The sequence below is a fragment of the Macrobrachium nipponense genome, chromosome 12, assembly GCF_015104395.2.
Source record: "Macrobrachium nipponense isolate FS-2020 chromosome 12, ASM1510439v2, whole genome shotgun sequence".
In the NCBI taxonomy this organism is placed as follows: Eukaryota; Metazoa; Arthropoda; class Malacostraca; order Decapoda; family Palaemonidae; genus Macrobrachium; species Macrobrachium nipponense.
The window spans coordinates 16856934-16880828 of record NC_087205.1 but is presented as its reverse complement, the minus strand read 5'-3'; the positions used below and the strand labels follow the sequence as shown (position 1 = coordinate 16880828).

General features: G+C 38.6%; 1 protein-coding gene across 6 annotated transcripts in view; it reads left to right on the top strand.

Moving 5' to 3' along the window:
• The window catches only part of LOC135224369 (condensin-2 complex subunit H2-like), a 239361-nt gene that overhangs the window by 145644 nt on the left and 69822 nt on the right, over positions 1 to 23895 (top strand). For all 6 annotated transcript variants that reach the window (XM_064263318.1, XM_064263316.1, XM_064263317.1 and 3 more), the window contains exons 4-8: positions 9893 to 10125; positions 10294 to 10507; positions 17449 to 17548; positions 18677 to 18848; positions 19851 to 20016. In XM_064263318.1, the coding sequence (XP_064119388.1) occupies positions 9893 to 10125; positions 10294 to 10507; positions 17449 to 17548; positions 18677 to 18848; positions 19851 to 20016 (885 nt within the window). The remainder of the gene's footprint in view (positions 1 to 9892; positions 10126 to 10293; positions 10508 to 17448; positions 17549 to 18676; positions 18849 to 19850; positions 20017 to 23895) is intronic.

The following is a 23895-nucleotide window of genomic DNA, read 5'->3' as shown; positions in this document are numbered from 1 at the left end:
AGAGGACGCTCTTCAACACCCGTGGGACAACCTCTTCGCGTACGCCTTTCCCCCGTTCTGCCTGATTCGCAAGGTGATCAGCCGAGTGCTGGCCACCCCGAATCTCAAGATGATCCTGGTGGCCCCCAAGTGGCCACAGGCCATTTGGTACCTGGACCTGCTGGCTCTGCTTGCAGAAGCACTGAGAGAGATTCCCCCTTGGCACAACCTTCTTGTCCAGCCTCATGTGGAATGGTACCACCAGTCAGTCCAGTCCCTACATCTTCACGGCTGGCTGTTATCCACCATCCCTTGCGAGCGAGAGGCTTTTCTTGCCGAGCAGCAACAGAGATGGCTGGGTACATCAGACAGTCCTCTGCAGCTGTGTACCAGGGAAAGTGGGCCGTCTTCTGTGGTTGGTGTTGTAGACGGGGTCTATCTCCTCTGAGAGCCACTCTTCAGCAGGTAGAGGATTTCCTTGTGTTTCTTCGCCGAGACAAGTTCCTCTCCGTCCCCACAGTCAAAGGATACAGAGCCGCCCTGGCCCTAGTCCTGAAGCTGAGGGGAGTGGATATCTCGAATTCGTTTTAGATCTTGCTAATGAGGAGCTTTGAGAGGTCTTGCCCACTCAGGGAACTCAGGCCCCCGGGGTGGGACGTGACTCTCGTCCTTACGAGTCTGACTCGAAGACCCTTTGAGCCACTCCGAGAGTCGTCAGACAGAGATCTGACCCTCAAGACCCTCTTCTTGCTGGCCCTGGCATCGGCGAAGAGAGTAGGGGAACTTCATGGTCTTTCCTTCAATGTCATGCATTCCAGGGGATGGGGATCTGTGACGCTCGATTTCGTCCCAAACTTTGTAATGAAGACTCAGAATCCTTCGGTCCCTGACGACCAGTTCGAGTCTTTCACAATCCCCTCCCTAATAGACTTCACCGACAACGATGCGGATGAGATACTGCTTTGTCCTGTGAGGGCGCTACGGCGCTATCTGAAGAGAACTCGGCACCTCAGACCTGAGTGTCGACGCCTCATCGTTAGCACTAGGGTGACCAAGAAAGAAGTATCCAAGAACACACTTTCTTTCTGGCTGCATGAGGTGATCAGGAGGGCATACGAAGCTGATGGTAGCGACAACATCTATACCCTTCGTGCGAGAGCCCACGAAGTCAGAGGTATTGGTCCTTCCTTTGCATTCCGCAAGAACTTTTCTGTGGCGCAGGTCCTGAAGGCAGGGGTCTGGTCCAACCAGACCACCTTCACCTCCTTCTACCTTCAGGATATAGCCCACAGGTCCTTGGGTACTTTTTCCTTGGGACCTGTGGTGGCTGCTCAACACGTTGTGTAGCTTACCCAGCACCCGAGCGGACAGAACAGCATCACATCCTTGTGTGACTGCATGAATGGATGAGTGAATGAGAGTGTGACTGGCTTCTCTTCCCCATCTTTTTCTCCTCCTCTACCTGTGGGCAGAGGGACGCGGTCGTCACTACGCTGGAACAGGAGGCGATGCAGGTGAGCTACTCGACCGAGCCCCATCCTATCCCTTTCATTAGGGATAGGAGCGAATATCCACCACTTCCCCCAACAAGGGGGGGGGGGGGGGGGGGGGGGGGGGAGGGGGGGGGGAGTGGAAGCCAACAAGAGACAAACTCATAACTTCATATTGCCTCTTGCAATAGGAACAAGTTCTTGCTTGCTAGTTTTAAGAGGTACGCTTGCCTCCCTCTTATTACTTGTGTCCAGAGGTCTGACCATTGATCCTGCGGTACATAACCCGATCATTGGGCAGAGGCTTGGGATCCCTTCCTCTGCTCTTACAACCAGGGAGGGAACCAAGGTTGGACAAACACCAGTCAGTTCATAAGACTCAGATTCCACCCACCAAGAAGAGAGTCTTCCTATTGTAAAAGACCGATGGTTTGTATTCGTGTCGGAACTGAACAAATGACAATTTGTCGAAAATTGTATTTTTCCTAACTATAAACCTGAGGCCCTTTACACATAGTCCCATCTCATGCCACCCCTTACTCTGTGTTTTCCTTGGCCTTTAGTAAAGCAAAGTGGATCTTCACCTCCTAGTCATGCGGTGCACGGACTGTCGGACAAGCAGTTAACTACCGAACCCCTTGTTCGAAGCTTACGACCAGTTCCAGCTGCCACAAGTTACATTCCTATTGTAAAGGACTTCAGGTTTGTATAGTTAGGAAAAATACAATTTTTGACATTGTTAGTTTTTTAAAGAGACCTGTAGTAGTAGTAGTAAGCAAACAGGAAGATCCAAGTGATACAAAAAAACAGAAAGGTGAAAGTGGGGAAAAAATTGAAATTTTTTTTTTTTGGGGGAAGTAAAAATAAACAATGTAAAAAAAAAGAAAAGAAAGAAAAAGAAATTAATTTTAAGTTTCATACAATCAACTTACCTGTCAGATATATACATAGCTAAGACTCCGTCGTCCCCGACAGAAATTCAAATTTCGCGCCACTCGCTACAGGTAGGTCAGGTGATCTACCGGCCTGCCCTGGGCGGCAGGACTAGGAACCATCCCCGTTTTCTATCATATTTTCTCTGTCGCCGGTGGTATCAACATTGTTGTTATTACCTCCTGACTTAGATTCATTTTTCAACATTTGATCAACGTTTTTCGGCTTTTTGGTGACGTATTTGGATCGTGTTTTGGCATTCGCTACTGTGGACTGTTTTTGGAATAACTCTTTTGGATTTTTCTCAGTATGTCTGATTATAATGTGAGTGTGAGAATGTGTGAATGTAGGCTGCAGGGTGAGGATACCGAAGGCTTCGGTTGATCCTCACACTGTATGCCGTAAATGTAGGGGGTTCAGTGTTCTGCTATTAATACTTGTAAGGAATGCGAGGGATTGAATGCAGAAGAGTGGAAGACTTTGACTTCTTATTTGAAGAAGTTAGAGAGGGATAGAGTTAGACGACTGAAAGGTGTGAGTTCAAGGCCTATTGAGCCTTTCACGGATAATTCTAATCCTACTGATGTAGATTCTCCCTATATATCTCATTCTCAGAGTGCTTTTTCGGATTCGGCCTCGGAAATCGCCAATCTGAAAGCTACTATTAGAGACATGAAGTCCAAGATGGCCGACTCCAAAGGTAAGGCTAGTGATAGTGAACATTTCGGTGAAGTGAGTTCTCCCAGTGTTGTGGAGGGGGCGTTTGATCGTCCCTGCGACGCTCCCAGGCCTAGACCTCTTCCAAGCTCCCATGCCCAGAGGAGAAGGAAAGTCGAAAGCCTTAAGGAGGTCGTGGGGAATCCCCAACGGTCAGACGTCCCTTCAGCTAGCTCTGCTTCATGGCAGGCGGCTCAAGGGCGCTATAGAAAAAGCGTCCTTCGCGAGTGTTTCTCGTCCTCTCCCTCTCCCTCACCTAAACGAGGGTGGAAGGAGTCGAACTTATCGAGACCGCTGAAGCGTCATATGAAGCCCGACATAGATTCGAGCCCAGAGCGCTTCTCAGATGACGCTCCGTCTGCTATTAAGAAAGCGAAGGTGGCGTCAGCGTCACCTGACGCTTGTGCGGAAGTACCCCTTCTTTCTTCTTCCCCGAGTGATGACGAAAGGCGTCATGCACTAGACGTGGGAGAAGCGTCAAGAAAGATAATTATGGCGGTTCAGGAACAACTGTCATCTCTTGTGGGAGTTTTAGCGCCCCGTCGGAAGGACGTCACGCTTCCAATTAAGAAGTCTCGTCCTCTCTCACCTGCTCGAAGAGAAGCGTCAGACAGACGTGAAACTGCTAAACGTCTTGCAGAAGCTGCGAGTTCGAGAGCTAGAACGGGGGCTTACGAGAGTTTCGGAAAGCCTGAGAAACGTAAGACGTCTTTTAGAAGTGAAGCGTCATTCAAAGCGGATCTTAGACGTGACGCTCCATCCAATATTGTGACGCCGAGTAGGACGCCTTTAGAGAGCGGAGCGTCTTCCAGGCGTGAAGCGTCATCAAGACGTCAGCAAGAGACGTCAGCTATGACGCTCGGAGAACGGGAAGCGTCATACAAGGCGTCTTCTAAAGTTCAAGAGAAGCCGGAGCTTGTGACGCCTTCCAGGTCTTGTAAAACGGGAAAAAGGAAAGAGTATCATTCCCTTAGCCCCTCTCCTATTAGGAGTTGGTCTCCTCCAGAAGAGGAAAGTTCAGAAAGGAGAACGGAGACTCAGATAAATCCCGAGTTGGAGGAAAACTCGGATGATGAAGATCATGGAAGAGAGGGTTTGTCCAACTATAAGGTTTTGACTACCCTGCTTCTTGAGGAGTATGGAGACGAGTTGACTCCTGCTGCTCCTCCTTCTCCGCGCTCGCTCTTTTCCAGTGCTAAGACGAAGAAGCCCTCGTCTTTTCTAAACATGAAACCCACCATCTCGATGAAGCGGGCATTACACGCCTTAGACTCATGGATGAAGTCTAAGAAAGACTTAGTCAGGACAGTCTTTTGCATGCCTCCAGCAAGATTAGCTGGGAAAAGAGGCATATGGTATAAGACGGGAGAGAATATGGGTATCGCTCTCCCTTCTACAACAGAGGCAGATTTTTCGACTTTGGTTGACGCTTCAAGGCGTCCAAGTCTCAATTCTGCACGAATTACATGGAGTATTTCTGAACTGGATCATCTCCTCAAGGGACTCTTTCATGTATTGGAAGTCTTCAACTTCTTAGATTGGTCCCTTGGGGTGATGTCCAAGAAAGCCCATGATTCAGAAGGAATCGAACCTGAAGCCCTGTTATGGCATTTTGTCTTGCATTGACAAAGCGGTACAGGATGGTTCTTTTGAAGTCTCTTCATTATTTGGAGCAGGTCTTTTAAAGAAAAGGACGGTGTATGGCGCCTTCTTAACAAAGGCAGTCTCGCATGCTCAGAGGGCAGCTCTACTGTATGCGCCTCTTTCTGACTTTTTGTTCCCTTCTCAGTTAGTGAAGGACGTTGCTCACTCTTTAACTGAGAAGGCGACTCAGGATCTTCTGACGCAGTCAGTCAGCTAGGAAGAAGAAACCTGTTTCGGTATCTGACAAGAAGGACCTAGTACATCAATGCAGCCCTTTCGAGGTGGTCCGACCTCCAGACCTCCCGCAAGAAGGAAGGCTCCGGAGAAGAGAGGTAGGTCTGCCTTTCGTCCCTTTAAAAAGGGAAAATGAAACATCTCTCTCCAAGCACCAGTATGTCCAGGCTCCTGGGATTCGTGGAGGCCTGGACACTGATAGACGCGGACGCGTCTTCATTGACTATCATAAGGAAGGGATATCGTATCCCTTTCCTGAACACTCCTCCCTAACGTCAATACCAAGGGAACTATCAGCCAAGTACAAGGACCCTGTGCTGAGGGATACTCTTCGATCGATGGTGGAACAAATGTGGGACAAGAGAGCGATAGAACTAGTACTGGATCAAAACTCCCCGGGGTTTTACAATCGCCTTTTTCTAGTGCCGAAAGCCTCGGGAGGCTGGAGACCAGTACTGGACGTCAGCTCTCTGAACAAATTTGTTCAGAAGGAGAAGTTCTCCATGGAGACTTCTGCTTCAGTCCTAGCGTCATTACGACAAGGAGATTGGATGGTGTCTCTAGATCTCCAGGACGCCTACTTCACGTCCCGATCCACCCTTCATCGAAGAAGTACCTCCGTTTCATGACGGGGGGAAGGATCTTTCAGTTCAGAGCCTTGTGTTTCGGCCTGTCCACAGCTCCTCAGGTCTTCACAAGCCTGATGAAGAATGTGGCGAGATTTCTTCACCTCAAAGGAGTGAATGTCTCTATGTATCTAGACGACTGGCTCATCAGGGCCAGATCGGAGAGACAGTGCTTGGAGGACCTAAAGTTGACTCTGGATTTGACCAAGGCGTTGGGATTGCTTGTGAACCTCGAGAAGTCTCAGCTGACCCCCAGACAAGACCTAGTCTATCTGGGGATTCGGATGGATTCTCGGGGTTTTCGAGTTTTTTTTTTCCCTTCGCAAGAGAGAACCGCAAAAGGTTTGCGGATAATCTCTCTCTTCTTAGAGAAGCAACAAACGTCGCGAGGGAATGGTTGAGCCTTCTGGGGACGCTTTCCTCGCTGGAACAATTCTTCCCTCTAGGAAGACTTCATATACGTCCACTTCAATTCTTCCTCAAGAGGTCTTGGAGCTGGAAAACCGGACAACTGTCGGACGTTTTTCCCATCCCAGTGGAGATAAAGGCACACCTACAGTGGTGGTTGCTACCTCTGGAAGAGAACAAAGGGATCTCTCTAAGAACACAGAACCCAGACCTAGTGTTGTTCTCCGACGCGTCGGAGACAGGTTGGGGAGCGACATTAGGCTCAGAGGAAGTGTCAGGCACCTGGGAACCAGCACAGGTGTCCTGGCACATAAAAGCGGGCAAGGACGGCTCTTCGCAGTAACATTTGGCCTTAAAGAGCCTAGACCTCTGGTGTCAAACAAGGTATTGCAAGTAAACGTGGACAACACCACCGCACTTGCCTACATTCGGAAACAGGGAGGGACGCACTCCTCGTTCCTTTACGAGCTCACGAGAGACCTATTAATTGGACGTCTCACAGGAACATCTCCCTGCTGACAAGATTCGTACAGGGAGTAAGGAATGTGAGGGCGGACAGGCTCAGCAGGAGGAACCAGGTCCTTCATACAGAATGGACTCTACACGAGGAAGTGTGTCTCGATCTCTGGTCTCTGTGGGGAACTCCTCATGTGGATCTCTTCGCAACATTCATTTCAAAAAGGCTCCCAGTGTTTTGCTCGGTCGTGGAAGATCCAAGAGCAATTATGTAGACGCCTTCCTGCTAAACTGGTCTCGAGTAGACGTTTATGCTTTTCCCCCATTCAAAATCCTGGGGTTAGTAATGAAAAAGTTTGTGGCGTCAAAAGAGACGAGGATGACGTTAATAGCCCCCTTTTGGCCGGCCCAGGAATGGTTTCACGAGGTGGTAGAGTGGATCGTAGACTTTCCAAGATCCCTACCAAGAAGGACGGATCTTCTCAGACAACCAACCAACTTCAAGAAGGGTTACCATCAAAACCTCCCCGCTCTCGCTCTGACTGCCTTTCGACTATCGAAAGACTTGTCAGAGCGAGAGGCTTTTCTCGCGAAGTGGCAAGCGCGATCGCGAGAGCACGCAGAACCTCCACTACGAAAGTATACCAGTCGAAGTGGGAGGTATTTAGAAGGTGGTGTAGAACCAAGAAGTTGTCCTCCTCCTCTACCTCTATAGCGGAAATTGCTGATTTCTTGCTATTCCTGAGAGTAAAATCTCATCTAGCCGTATCCACAATAAAGGGATACAGAAGTATGCTCTCGGCTGTATTCAGGAACAGAGGATTAGATCTGGCAAATAACAAAGATCTCCACGATCTCATAAGATCTTTGAGACTTCAAGTCTAAGGAACCAATACCTCCGAACTGGAACCTGGACGTAGTCCTCAAATATCTGTCTCGGATAGATTCGAACCTCCTCATCTGGCATCGTTTAGAGACATAACTAGAAAATGCCTATTCCTTTTATCTTTAGCTACGGCAAAAAGAATTAGTGAATTACAAGCTCTGCAGGATAAAGTAGGATTCAAGGGAGACTCGGCTATTTGCTCGTTTAAGACCCTGTTTTTAGCGAAAAACGAGAATCCCACGAATCCCTGGCCTAAGTCATTCGAAGTCAAAGGAATGTCGAGTCTCGTAGGCAGAGAAGCAGAGAGGTCTCTATGCCCTGTGAGAGCTCTGAAGTTCTACCTTCAGAGAAAGCGTCAGTTGGGAGGCTCTAGACAAGGTCTTTGGTGCGCGGTAAAAGACCCCACAAGACTGATGTCCAAGAATGCTCTGGCGTTCTTTGTAAGAAACGTCATTACGGACGCTCATAAGGTCTGTCCTGACGAACAATTACAACCAATGAGAGTAAAAGCTCATGAAGTAAGAGCGGTTTTGCGACGTCTCTCTCGTTTTATAAGAATATGTCGCTTAAAAACATCATTGATACGACATACTGGAGATGCAACTCAGTATTTGCATCTCATTACTTGAAAGACGTACGTGTGACGTATGAGAAGTGTTTTTCTCTAGGTCCTATCGTATCGGCAGATACGATTCTGGGTACGGGAGCCGACACCAATCCTTAAATGTATATACTGTTCTTCTTTTTGGATATGGTCGAGAGTCTCTTCGAACAATGGAGGATTTGGCTCGCACGGGCGGCCGTCTATGTTGTTCAGTAAGAGAATTCTTGTCATATCCAATTAGTTGAGTATAATTTTTTTTTTTTTTTTTGGAAAATTATGTATGTGTGCGTAGTGGTTTTGAGTTACGGTTGTTGTGACGAGTTCGGGGATAACTCGTAACAATCCTTAGTTCTAACATATGGTTAGGATCAGGTGGTCGGGATTGGTTGTGTGCTCCTTCATAAGGTGTATTGTCATATAAGTGGATCAGCACCCATTGACAAAGTCCTTTTAGGCTCTGCCGAGTAAGCGGATAAGACCCCATCGGCAGACCCACAAGAACTCTTGGCCATAGATCATATATCTCGCTAAAGTTTCTTGAGGTGATGCAGACTACTGGGCAAACACCCACGAAGTCTACCACCTATCAGGTAGGAACCAAGGTTTTATTTATACCTACAACATATGTTGTTTACCTGTCTATTCCATATAGTAGCTGTCTCTTACCCTCCACCGAAGGGTGCCAATCAGCTATGTATATATCTGACAGGTAAGTTGATTGTATGAAAATGATATTGTTATGTTACAATAAAGTTTCATACATACTTACCTGGCAGATATATACAATTAAAGGCCCACCCAGCCTCCCCGCAGGAGACAGGTGGAAGAGAGAAAATATGATAGAAAACGGGGATGGTTCCTAGTCCTGCCGCCCAGGGCAGGCCGGTAGATCACCTGACCTACCTGTAGCGAGTGGCGCGAAATTTGAATTTCTGTCGGGGACGACGGAGTCTTAGCTATGTATATATCTGCCAGGTAAGTATGTATGAAACTTTATTGTAACATAACAATATCATTTTTTTGTAAAGTTAAGTGTTAATGTTTTGTGCCATTTGTTAACGTGTTTCGTAAAGTTTAGTGTTAATTTTTTCTGCCATTATTTAATGTGTTTCGTAAAGTTAAGTGTTCATGTTTTCTGCCATTTGTCCTCCTCTGTCGCCTTTTTCGGAGATCGCCTCACTCGAAAGGTAAGGTTCCACATTTTACTACATATGTACGTACAGTATTTCTTGTACCATGTACACTAATACAGTCAGTCCCAGGGTTACGACGGGGGTTCCGTTCTTGAGATGCGTTGTAACCCAAAAATCGTCGTAAGCCGGAACATCATAAAAAATCCTAAGAAAACCTTACTTTTAATGCTTTGGGTGCATTGAAAACTATGTAAACTGCATTCTTATTGCCTTTTTCATTAAAAAAAAAACATCAAATATTGATTATTTTACATTTTTGTTGTCATATTTCTCCTGCAAGATCAGCATTGTAGGCGTCGTAACCCTGGAAACAATTTCTGATGAATATAATTGAAAAGCGACTTAACCTCGGAATGTCAACCTCGGAATGTCGTAAGCCAAACCCGTCGTAACCCCGAGACTGCCTGTACACTTTATTTACAGGTATAGTATAATTGGTCAATTTAGCTTTATTATAAAATTTACTTTGGTGTTTTTGTAGGGCTTGGAACGAATTAGGCAATTTACATGTAAAACATGGTTCGAGATACAATAAAATCAGGTTACGAAAGCCGCTTCGGAACGGATTAATTTTGTATCCTGAGGCACTATTGTACTTCATTGTCAAACTATTTTTTATAATTCAAACACTTTCATGTATACTGTATTAAAAATTTTTTACTGTACTTGTATGGGATTAATGAGGTTACTATCTATTTGATTTGACTATATTTTTGTGCTAGGTGGAATTCTTGTGGCAAATGGTTCTCCAAATGCTGGATCTCTTATCCAGTAGACGTTCTGTAGAGGCATCTGAAAGTGCTCCTGGGGCAAAGGAAGGTGGTGGAGGAAGGGCAAACTTGGATTCTACACGGGATTTTATTTCTGTTGATGAAATTACTGAAGGAAGAAATATTGATATGAAAGATGATGATGACGACGAGGAAGAAGAGGATAGTCGAAAAAAAGGTTTTAAGTACGTGTATACTTTTAACACATTACTTGAATTCATTAAAATCAGTTGAAATGTATTAGTTTCATATCTGGAATGTTTCAGAATTCACTGGTTTCTTTTGTAGGTTGATATGCAACTTAGACCTCTTATAATTGTATAATTTTTATGTTATTTTATTACCCTTAACAGGTTTTTACCAGCTACACCTCTCCATTTAGTAGAAAAAGAAGGAGAGAAATCCCAACATCGTATAAATCTTTTTATGAAGAACAATGAAATGTTTGGTGCCAAAGATGACTTCAGAATTAATCGCTCATATATGACTTTAAAGGGAATGTTGTGCTTAGAACTTCCATCAGAACTCTTACAGGACAATGCCAATCTGCTAGCAAATATTTTAGAGGTAAGATATGTAAGTAATTATGGTAAATATGCAATTTAATTGATGGTAGATTAGAGGTTAAAATGTAAGTTGAGCTTACATTCATTATTTTTATTTTTATTTTACATAGTTCATACAAGTAACTTACCGAGTAATTACTTTGCTAATGATTATTTTCGCACGGCATCGTGAATTTAAAATTTGTGGTAATGCGACTGCCTCTGCCACGGGGGCCTGGAAGGGACAGAAGCCAGCAGCATCATTCTATTTTATGCCGTGCAGCGGACGAAATATCAATCTCAGCCCTCCTGCTCTCCTGATTTGCCTGTTGTTCTATGCTGAAGTCGATGACATATTTCAGTTCACTCAAGTTGTTGCCTGTTTAGTTTGCTTTTACAATGAGCTTATTTTCCTTTTTCCTTTTAGTTTAGCTAAGTCAGATTCAAGTGGTTCTAGTCTCCGCTATTGCAGAGAGTGCTGTAAGACTAGACTAAGTTTTGTTGTAATGCACATACCACGTGCACTTAGTGTAGGTACAGGTATGTTCGAGGGAGGTTAATTGTTCTGAATGCAAGGATTGGGATGATATTAGATGGTAGATGCTTGAGTTTCATCTTAATAAACTTGAGAAGACTTGGCTCAGGAAGGCGGCCGCTTGTGCCGAAAGTAAGGTGTCTTTGAGTCAGGTTTGGTGGTTTAAACCATATGGTTTAAACAATGGTTTAAACCAGTCAATAAAAAAACCATGGTTTTTTTTATATATATATATATATTTTTTAGTCTTCATGTTTCCTTTATAACTTTTATTTTAGGTAACATGTACTTTTGGCAACAATTGGTGTTTTTATCAGTTACTTGGGCCCTGAAGCATAACATCTTTCCATAACACATTTACTTACCAATTTCATTGCCAGTTTCCAAGGCAACACAATTACTGTAATGAGCCTTCATTCTTGCTATTTGCCCTTCCATTGCTTTGTGGCATTTTTTGCAAATAGCTCTACAATCCTTTCTGCCTTCCACCAGTTTTTTTTTCATTAAATTTCCAAATGATGTCTGCCTTTCTACCTGTCATGTTAATCAGTTATTTTCAGCACTATGACCACTTGCAGTCATGCACATTTTTGGAAAACAACCAGAGAGCGATTATAGCTTTCCATGACTAGAGTAGCAAGCCACTATGCCAGGCATGCCAGTAGCATTAGCTTGGCAGTGTTCTTACAGTTGCCAACTAGCCATATTTATGATTAACCCCTTCTTTATCGGGTGGGTGAGCAGAATGTAAACATTGCCTTTGCTGCCGAACTGAATCTCTCGGTAGTGACTCCAGTTTGGAGGGGTGCCGATCGTAAAAATATTTGCCAAAAATACACTAATCAAGACATGCTAATGAAATTATCAGGTATTATTAGCACTATAATAACGCATATTCTTTGTTAGTTTTATCATCCTTCAGGGAAAATAAATGATTTTATGAAAAAAAAATGTGAAACTCAGTGTCCCTTGTACAAGGGACACTGGTGGTCGATGAGAAAACTACAGTCTTGAATAACAAAAAAAAGAGCAAAAACTAAAGCAAAAGCCCCGCCAATAAATATGGAAATCGCAAATTTTATAGTATATCTTTCAAAAATTGGTCGATGTCATTTTCTACGTTTTCTAAGATTAGTTTCATCACAGAAAACAACTTTAGGGGCATCAGGGGTATCTAAACTAATTTTTCAAGTTTCTTGTCCTCAGAAAAAAATCGCTTTTTCGCTTTTTCTCTGGTTTGTTTTTTTATATATAAAGTTACTATAAGGCTTTATTTTTACCTTCATTTATCTGGTGTTCATATCTTTTATTTGTAAAATTTAATAAGTGAATAAATAAATAAATACAGTAAATGATGATACAACTGGTTTTATACTTGGGTAGAAGTTATTACATGTTTACGCTTGTCTGGTTTTGTGATTTTCTGTTGAGACGCAGTTCATCTGTCACCTACACACTACTATAAGCAGTAATAATATTTTTTTGGGTTCATCATACGTCTGGCATCGTGTCATACTGTTTATTTTGCTCCAAACTCTTCAAACCGAAATTACAGAATGATTGGAAGTCCCTATCTGAAAAGAGGAGTTTTGGTGGTACTATGGTACCACCTTTATGCACCCGGTGCGGTGTAGTAGACTTGAATGGTGGTACCCACCTACCTCCAAACAAACTTTCGGAATTGAAGATGTTAAATGACCATGATCATGTAATCATATTAATCTGCTATTTAAATCTGCTATTTATTTTTTTAGATGTGATAAATAAAAACCATTTTGAATATAGAGTCAGAAAAGTTCATTAATAAAAATATAACCCTTAAAATGGTAAATTGGTAACTTGATATTTGACTCAATCACATCCAAACTTGTAAACAAACCAGATACAGGTATTAGACATGACATATCCACCAAAACTAAAGCAACTCGCTCTCTCTTCTCTCTCTCTCTCTCTCTCTCTCTCTCTCTCTCTCTCTCTCTCTCTCCTCTCTCTCTCTCTCTCTCTCATATGCAGATGTTTGAAGTATTGCATTAAACCAAAAATTTGGACTTTCAACCATAGTGTTCTAAGAGATATACATATAAAGATTGTTAATTTTGGCCATGCAGATAATGGAACTATTAAATTTTGTTAATCCTTCTTAAAGTGTATGGATGCATCATACTTGTCTGTCAAATACATATAGGGCCACAGAATTGTGTGATTATCATTAAAATTGCTTTAGTTTTATACTGGGTAGCACAAAAATGAAATAAACCCATAAAAAAACCATACCTAGTAGCACCAATCTCGTAAGCTACCTTCTGTTATCATTGGTTGCTTGTATAGACATCCGCATGCTTCAAATGATACTTTTAACTATATTTTGGAATGTCTGAGAGAGGTTTCTTTAAAGAATAAATCAATTTATGTAATAGGTGATCTAAATGATTATTTGATGGTAGGTTCAGCAAAGATGCATAATATTATAAGAATCACCAAATTAAATCAAATGATTAACCCTTAAACGCCGACTGGACGTATTTTACGTCGACATTTTTTGTCTCTCGGGTGCCGACTGGACGTATTTTACGTCGACATACAAAAGTTTTTTTTAAAAATTCGTGGAAAAATACTTTTAGGCCTACCCGCCGAAAACTCTTGATTCACGCGCCTTTTGGGATGCTGGGAGTTCACGGATCAAGGTGTTGTTTTGTTTACAATCGTTACGCAGGCGCGCAAGCGCGAATTTCTTTCTTGCCACACTAAAAAGTATCTGTGACACATCTCGTAAATTATTTCGTCACTTTGACATAATTTTTGTACCATTTTAAATTAGCTGTTACATGGAGTATTATATATGAAAATGTGCGCATTTTTATGTAGAATACAAAAAAAAAAAAATACTCATGATTGTAGCTTTTATAAGTTTTGAGATATTTTCATATAAATAACGATAAGTGCCAAAATTTCAACCTTCGGTCAACTTTGACTCTACCGAAATGGTTGAAAAAAGCAATTGTAAGCTAAAACTCTTATATTTTAGTAATACTCAATCATTTACCTTAATTGTGCAACTAATTGGAAGTCTCTAGCACAATATTTCGATTTATGGTGAATTTATGAAAAAACTTTTTCCTTACGTCCACGCGGTAACTCTTCCGAAAAAAATCATACATGCTATTGTGGTAATGTTTGCACCATTTTAAATTAGCCGTTACATAAAGTTTTATATATGAAAATGTGCGCAATTTCATGCACAACACAACTAAAAACAACCCATGGTTGTAGCTTTTATCAAATTTGAAATATTTTCATATAAAAAAGGTTAAGTGACAAAGTTTCAACCTTCGGTCAACTTTGACTCTACTGAAATGTTCGAAAAACGTAATTGTAAGCTAAAATGCTTATATTCTAGTAATATTCAAGCATTTACCTTCATTTTGCAACAAATTGGAAGTCTCTAGCACAAAATTTCGATTTATGGTGAATTTATGAAAAAGATAACATTTTCTTTACATCCGCGCGGTAACTCTTCCGAAAAAATCATACGTGCGATTGTGGTAATGTTTGCACCATTTTAAATTAGCCGTTACATAAAGTTTTATATGTGAATATGTGTGCAATTTCATGTAGAATTCAACAAAAAATAATTGAAGGTTGTATCTTTTCTCATTTTTTGCGATTGTGGTAATGTTTGCACCATTTTAAATTAGCCGTTACATAAAGTTTTATATATGAAAATGTGCGCAATTTCATGTAGAATTCAACAAAAAATAATTGAGGGTTGTATCTTTTCTCATTTTTGAAATATTTGCATATAAATCACGATATATAGAAAAAAAACCACGTTCGGTCAAATTTGACTCTACCGAAATGGTCGAAAAACGCAATTGTAAGCTAAAACTCTTACAGTCTAGTAATATTCAGTCATTTATCTTCATCTTGAAACAAATTCGAAGTCTCTAGCACAATATTTAAATTTATGGTGAATTTAAAAAAAAAAAAAAAAAAAAAAAAAAAAAAAAAAAAAAAACTTTCCTTCCCTCCGCACGCGGATTCTCCGCCACAAATCTCCGAAATGCGTACGTCCCATTCTCGGAATATTTGCTCCGTTTCATATTAGGCATTTCGTAGAGTTTTATATATGAAAATGTGCGCAATTTCATGTAGAATAAAACAAAAAATATTTGAAGGTTATAGCTTTTCTTATTTCCGAAATAATTGCATATATAAAATATATATATAAAAAAAATCGACATTCGGTCAACTTAAACTCGTCAGATATGGTCGAAAACTGCAATTGTAAGCTAATACTCTTACAGTATGGTAATATTCAATCATTTGTCTTCATTTTGAAAAAAATTGGAAGTCTCTAGGACAATATTTAGATTTATGGTGAATTTTAGAAAAAAATATTTCTTTACGTCTGCGCGTTACGAATTCATGCATTATTTTGTGATAATATTTTCTCTGTGTTGATTTATTGTTTTACAATGTGTTATATACCAAAATGATCGCAATTTAGTGTACATTACAACGAAAAGAAAAGTAATTTGTTACCTTTAACCGTTTTGCGCACAGCGCGATTTGAATACAATTATATATGAAATTTCGTTTTTGCGCTATCATATATCGCATTATTTATATATGGTAATGATAATTTTTTTCATTTCTGATGGTTGCATACTAAACTTCAGCCAATGACAAAAAAAGGAGCCAAAAATGAACTCTTAATCTTGAAAACTAAGCGCGCTGTGATTTTTAAAAAAAAATATTTTTTCCGCTTCCGCGCTCACTCTGAAACACCTCCGGCACACGGGAGACAATTTTTTTTTTTTATCGCTTCAGTGTTTAAGGGTTAATAATGATAATAATAGTAATAATAATAATAATAATAATAATAATAATAAAACTGTTATTACAAAATTTGTATGTGGTAATATTTTAAAGAGATAAAAATAACATTTTACATTTCACTTAAGTAAGGATAACTCCTCACTCTTACTGAGACGAGAGAATTTTTATGGTAGATGTATGTATTTATTAATATTTTCAAATAATTATAATATAACTAATTTCAAATGAAAATTCTTCCCTTTGACTTTCTCTGTATCCATTTCCCTACTTTCTCTCTACTCCAGACACTCAGAGCTCTGGAAGCTGTCAAATATGTCAAGTAATGTGACAAGGGAGGGGAACATTGCCATATAATAGTCAGCAATTTTAATGGTTTTTATGCAGTCTCTCTCTCTCTCTCTCTCTCTCTCTCTCTCTCTCTCTCTCTCTCTCTCTCTCTCTCTCTCTCTCTCTCTCTCACACGGAGATGAGATCATTTTTATGGTACATGTATGTAATAAGTTTATTATTGATATTTTCTAATAATAATAATACCATGTATAATAATAATACTATAACTGTAATTACAAAATTCATATGTGAGTATTTTAAATACAACATTCTTCCCATTTCACTCTTAAATACTGTAAGGACAATTCTCTCTCTCTCTCTCTCTCTCTCTCTCTCTCTCTCGTTCCTCTCCCTCTTCCCCCTCTCCTCTCCCTCTCTCTCTTCTCTCTCTTCTTCCTCTCTCTCTCTCTCTACAAGATATGTATGTTATAGTGGTAACACTCTCTCTCTCTTTCTCTCTTCTCTGGCAAAGATATATGTATTTATGGGAGGGGAAGAAATGTTGCCTATAGAAGTTCATTTCAATCTTTTGATATTGTAAGGAGTTATTCTCTCTCTCTCTCTCTCTCTCTCTCTCTCTCTCTCTCTCTCTCTCTCTCTCTCTCTCTTTCTGTTATTGGCTGTTTATATTTTTCTAATGGTAAAACGTTTAAGATGACTTTTGAAATTATATTATTAATACCAATTCAATGGTACATTTGATGTAGGATGATACTTTAAGTAGTATACATTTGGTATTTGAATTTCAAGATAGGCAAATATAAGCATTTTTAGAGGGGAGTTCTAAATATTCGCTGGTATCCATTCCCCCGTGAATACGGGGGGGAACACTGTACCCCCCATTATTCATGGAAAACTCACCTATTCGCTGTGTTTTTCTACGAGAAATCCAGAAAGTCGCTTTTTTTTTATCATAAAATGCACATTTTGTGATACATTTTTAGTGGGTTTTTCTTGAGTTTTACCTAACAAACTGTACAGGCAGTTATAAGCATTTTTATAAGGGTATCAACTATTTGTGGGCTATTTGTTTGGGGGGGGGGGGATGTCTGGTACTTATCCCCCGCGAATATGAGGAGAACACTGTATTCCACCTAATTCGTGACAAAGGACAGATACCATGAGTGACTTGCATATACAGTTCTATTGAATTTATTACTGGTTTCCAGCTGGCAATAGAAGATTTATCTTAATATTAAGTCTGCAGGGTTGTTAGTTGTGAAAAATACAAATTATTTTTAAAAATTTGTCATTTTTAGGAGGAATCTGAAGATGATGGTGATTTACCTGATGCTCCTGTAGATGATGCACCACCATCACCAATGGAATGTGCAGAACCTGAGACTGCACCTCAAGAAGGTAATGCTATTTTTTCATTAAATCTGATACATGACCATTTTTAGATTGATATTTTGTACTAATTTTAGCTCTTTTGTGTGTATTCTAAACAAGTTTGAAAAGTTAAGTATATCTTAGTTTAACCAGACCACTGAGCTGAACAGCTCTTCAGGGCTGGCCCGAAGGAATAGATTTATATTTATGTGGCTAGGAACCAATTGGTTACTTATCAACGGGACCTACAGCTTATTGTGGGATCCGAACCACAATATTGAGAAATTAATTTCTAATCATGAGAAATAAATTCCTCTGGTTCCTCACTGGCAGGAGCGAGAAGCAAACTCAGGCTATCAGATTGATAGGCGAGTACGCAAACCACTTGATCACTGAGACCACCAAATCACATGGACTGGTATAGCAGAGTCCACCTAGCTTTGCAGCTAAGCCCTACCCAATGCACGCCAGTGATTGGCTAGCTCTTGAAAGGGGAAAGACAACACACTAGTTAACAGTCCAAATGGATTACCAGTATGAATTTGACATTGCTGCAACATGAAACACTTCTGACTTCATTCCTCTCTCTCTCTCTCTCTCTCTCTCTCTCTCTCTCTCTCTCTCTCTCTCTCTCTCTCTCTCTCTCTCTCTCTCTCTCTCTCTCTCTTTTTATTTTGGGGGATGTGCATTATGATTTTATTTCAAGGGATAATATAACTTTTCCTTTTAATTATGAGCACAATATATTTTATTTCGGTAAAACAACCGTTGCAAAATAAATTAAAATGAAAAGAACCACAGATTAACCAACTCCTCAAAACTATTTCCAACCAATCGGCTTCAAGGAATTATTGTGACGTAATTAATGGGCAGGGTTTAGCTGCAAAGCTAGCTGGACTTTGCTATAGTTCATATTCTTAAATACCTTTTTGATTTTCAGAACCTTTAGGGAATTGTTTATTTTCATAAAATGACATCCAAGACTGACTAGATTCTTTTTTAAATTAGACTTCTTTATTGATATCAATATGTGATATGTGTATTCAAAATAGAATGTTCATAATTTGTAATGATATTTGTATTTAGTAATTCCTTGCTAAGTTCTGTATCTTTGACATGGATTAATACAAATATTTCTCATGAACTATTTGATAGAGAGCCCTGAGGCAGCTAATGAAAATGAAGAGGCAGATAAATCGCCAGATATGGCTGAGCCTCAGAATGAGAACCCACAGCCAATGGAAATAGGTGGTGAAGAAAAGGGTAACAAGGATAACGAAGAGAAAGAAAACAACAATATTGATGTAATTGATCTTCCAAATGGACGGTAAGTACAGTGTTCACAGTTGTGTTTAACTTGGTATTGCACTGCTATTTTGATGTATTCAGGATAGTACGATATTTTTGATGTTACATCGTAAAATATAAGTTAGCATTGTTAATATTTTTCATTTAACAAGTTCTGCAAAAATCATGATTATGAAGTAGTTTAACTATACCCCAGAGTCACATTTATTGATTGCAATGGGGCAGGCATGTCATTTGTTTTTGAATGAGGGCCACAGTGGAGCAAGACAAATTAAGAAGTTGGACAGGAAAGCATTATGAGACCAAAGGTAACCAATAAAAGTTTAACACCAAGGGCACCTATGGTCAAAAGAACTTACTCATTATGAGATACCAAGGTATTCTTTTAAATAATTTTTCTTTGAATTATATGCTGTTGGTATTTGCTGCCAGCCAGGATGATCATGGTACAAAATAGAACCATTATAATGGATCTCCCCACAGGTAAGAAGACAAGATCATTAAGACTTCAGTCAACTTGAATGGTGCTCAGAATACCTGTTAAACCCACATGAAAAAAAGGGATTCTTTTGAGAGAAAAGTGTTGTTTGTGAAAGCAATTCAGACATTTTAAATTTTTATGTACATTCTCGGCATTTAAGCACAATTAGAGCGAATTGGTTTTGTAAAATTATTTTTATATTAAAGATATATTTCAAAGCACTTTATTCCTCATCCATGTAGATTGACAATATTAAAAGGAAATTGATGATGAAAATTTTATAGGAAAAAATAAGTGAAGCATATAACAAGAACATTAAAAAACAGGACTCCCTAGCTCTAGAGATTCTTTGCCAACAGTAGCAAACTATCTTGGTAGTAATCGTACATGTTAAAAATGCTAGAATAAGTAAGGAAGGCAAGACTATGTCAATCTAAATGAGAAAAATAAAAGAAATGTGTACGTTGTTATTTGCATGTGTAAAATATTTTTTCATTGTCAGTTTATAGATAAATAAATTTTTTTTTCCTTCTTTTATAGTTATAGATTAAGAAAAAGAGGAGAGAAAGAGGCTGTAGTTACATTGAAATTGAGTGAGCCCTGGAAACCAATAGATCCACATGCGGAGGCGCCAGCGAAACGCCCTATAAGAGCAGGACGTCTCCGTAAACCTTTACCATGTAATTGTCACCAGAGGGAACAAAAAGTAAGTTTTATCTTTGCACTAAAAATCTCTTCTTCCTGTAAGTGTTTTTACTTCATATTTTTTATGTTTGGTATAGACATTAAATGAGTTTGCCACTTTTCTCAGGTAAGTTTTAAATACTTTTGATTAACCCTTAAACGCCTATTGGACGTATTTTACGTCAACCAAAATTGTCTGACGTGTGCTTAATTGACGTACAATATGTCGACGCAAAAAAGTTTTTAAAATATTTGTGGAAAAATAGTTATAGGCCTACTTGGCAAAAGTGAAATCACGCGCCTTGAGGAATGCAGGAAGTTTACGGATCAAGTTGTTGTTTTGTTTACAAGCATTACCCAGGCGCGCATGCACGAATTTCTTTCTTCTTGCTCTAAAAAGCATTAGCAACACATCTCAGAAATTATTTAGTCACTTTGTCGCAATTTTTGCACCATTTTATATTAGCCGTTACATAGAGTTTTATATATGAAAATGTGCACAATTTCATGTAGAATACAACAAAAAACAACCCATGGTTGTAGCTTTTATCAGTTTTGAAATATTTTCATATAAATAACGATGTGCCAAAATTTCAACCTTCGGTCAACTTTGTCTCGACCGAAATGGTAAAGAGTCGACAATTGTAAGCTAAAACTCTTACATTCTAGTAATATTCAATCATTTACCTTCATTTTGCAACAAATTGGAAGTCTCTAGCACAATAATTCGATTTACGGTGAATTAATGAAAAAAAAATTTTCCTTATATCTGCGTGGTAACTGCCGAAAAAATTAGAAATTCTTTTGTCAATGTCGTAATGTTTGCACTGTTTTATATTGGCTGTTACATAAAGTTTTATATATGAAAATGTGCACAATTTCATGTAGAATACAACAACAAAAAATAACTCATGGTTGTAGCTTTTATAAGTTTTGTAATATTTTCATATAAATCACGATAAGTGCCAAAATTTCTACCTTTGGTCAACTTTGACTCGACCAAAATGGTCGAAAAACGCAATTGTAAGCTAAAACTCTTACATTCTAATAATATTCAATAATTTATCTTCATTTTGCAACAAATTGGAAGTCTCTAGCGCAATATTTCGATTTATGGTGAATTTTTGAAAAAAACTTTTTCCTCACGTCCGCGTGGTACTCTGCCAAAAAAAGCAGAAATTGTTTCGGTCAGATTGTCATAATGTTTGCACCGTTTTATATTAGCTGTTACATAAAGTTTTATATGAAAATGTGGGCAATTTCATGTAGAATACAACAAAAAACAACCCATGGTTGGAGCTTTAATCAGTTTGGAAATATTTTCATATAAATCACTATAAGTGCCAAAATTTCAACCTTCGGTCAACTTTGACTCGACCGAAATGGTAGAAAAACCGAATTGTAAGCTAAAACTCTTACATTCTAGTAATATTCAATCATTTACCTTCATTTTGCAACAAATTGGAAGTCTCTAGCACAATATTTTGATTTATGGCGAATTTTTGATAAAAACTTTTTCCTTACGTCCAAGCGGTAACTGCCGAAAAAATTAGAAATTCTTTCGTCAGATTGTCGTAATGTTTGCACCGTTTTATATTAGCCGTTACATAAAGTTTTATATATTAAAATGTGCGCAATATCATGTAGAATATAACTAAAAACAACACATGGTTGTAGCTTTTATCAGTTTTGAAATATTTTCATATAAATAACGATATGTGCCAAAATTTCAACCTTCGGTCAAATTTTACTTGACCGAAATGGTCAAAAAACACAATTATAAGCTAAAACTATTACATTCTAGTAATATTCAATCATTTACCTTCATTTTGCAATAAATTGGAAGTCTCTAGCACAATATTTCGATTTATGGTGAAATTATGAAAAAAAAAAAAACTTTTTCCTTATGTCCATGCGGTAACTATGCTGAAAAAATCTGAAATTCTTTCGTCAGATTGTTGTAATGTTTGCACCGTTTTATATTAGCCGTTACATAAAGTTTTATATATGAAAATGTGCTCAATATCATGTAGAATACAAAAAATAATAACTCATGGTTGTAGCTTTTATCAGTTTTGAAATATATTCATATAAATCAAGATAGATAGAAAAAATTCGACCTTCAGACAACATTAACTCTACTGAAATGGTCGAAAACTGCAATTGTAAGCTACAACACTTACATTATATTGTGATGATATTTTCTCTGTATTACTTTGATCATTTTACAATTTGTTATATACCAAAATCATTGCAATTTAGTGTACAATACAACTAAAAAAATTAACTCATTAGCTGTAACCGTTTTGCTCACAACACAATTAGTAATCAATTATATATGAAATTTTGTTTTCGTGCTGTCATATATTCCAATATTTATACATGATAATGATAATTTTTTTTCATTTCTGATGGTTGCATACTAAACTTCAGGCAATGACAAAAAAAGGAGCAAAAACTGAACTCTTAATCTTAAAAACTAAGAGTACTGTGATTTAAAAAAAAAAAAAAAAAAAATTTCCGCTTCGGCGCTCGCTCCCGAACCCCGCTGGTATACGGGAGACACTTTCGGAAATACTGGCTCGGTGTTTAAGGGTTAATTTGTATTAAAGATTTATTTGCTTTATATTAATCATTTTATAGAAATTTTGCTGTTGTATTAAACATTTTATAGATACTTGGCTATTTACACTATTAATATTTTGAAATGAGTAAATCATTGTTATAAGCATTTTAGGGGGCATATATACGTAAGAGTTATAATCTAAGATGCTTTAGAATTTTTGGGATGATGGTTTGAGGAGTGTTCTTATTTTAAATTATATTAACCCTTAAACGCTGAAGCAGTAAAAAAAAAAAATGTCTCCCGTGTGCCGGAGGTGTTTCAGAGTGAGCGCGGAAGGGGAAAAAATATTTTTTCAAAAAATCACAGCGCGCTTAGTTTTCAAGATTAAGAGTTCATTTTTGGCTCCTTTTTTTCATTGGCTGGAGTTTAGTATGCAACCATCAAAAATGAAAAGAATTATCATTATCATATATAAATAATGCGATATATGATAGCGCAAAAACGAAATTTCATATATAATTGTATTCAAATCGCGCTGTGCGCAAAACGGTTAAAGGTAACAAGTTACTTTTTTGTTGTTGTAATGTACACTAAATTGCAATCATTTTGGTATATAACACATTGTAAAATGATAAAAGCAACACAGAGAAAATATTATCACAAAATAATGCATGAATTCGTAACGCGCAGACGTAAAGAAATATTTTTTTCAAAAATTCACCATAAATCTAAATATTGTCCTAGAGACTTCCAATTTCTTTCAAAATGAAGACAAATGATTGAATATTACTATACTGTAAGAGTATTAGCTTACAATTGCCGTTTTCGACCATATCTAACGAGTTAAAGTTGACCGAATGTAGATTTTTTTATATATATATATTTTATATGTAGTTATTTCGGAAATAAGAAAAGCTACAACCTTCAAATATTTTTTGTTTTATTCTACATGAAATTGCGCACATTTTCATATATAAAACTCTATGAAATGCCTAATATGAAATGGAGCAAATATTCCGAGAATAGGACGTACGCATTTCGGAGATTTGTGGCGGAGAATCCGCGCGCGGACGGAAGGGAAAGTTTTTTTTTTTTTAAAGTTTTTTTTTTTTTAAATTCACCATAAATCTAAATATTGTGCTAGAGACTTCGAATTTGTTTCAAGATGAAGATAAATGACTGAATATTACCAGACTGTAAGAGTTTTAGCTTACAATTGCGTTTTTTCGACCATTTCGGTAGAGTCAAATTTGACCGAACGTGGTTTTTTTCTATTTATCGTGATTTATATGCAAATATTTCAAAAACGGAGAAAAGCTACAACCTTCAATTATT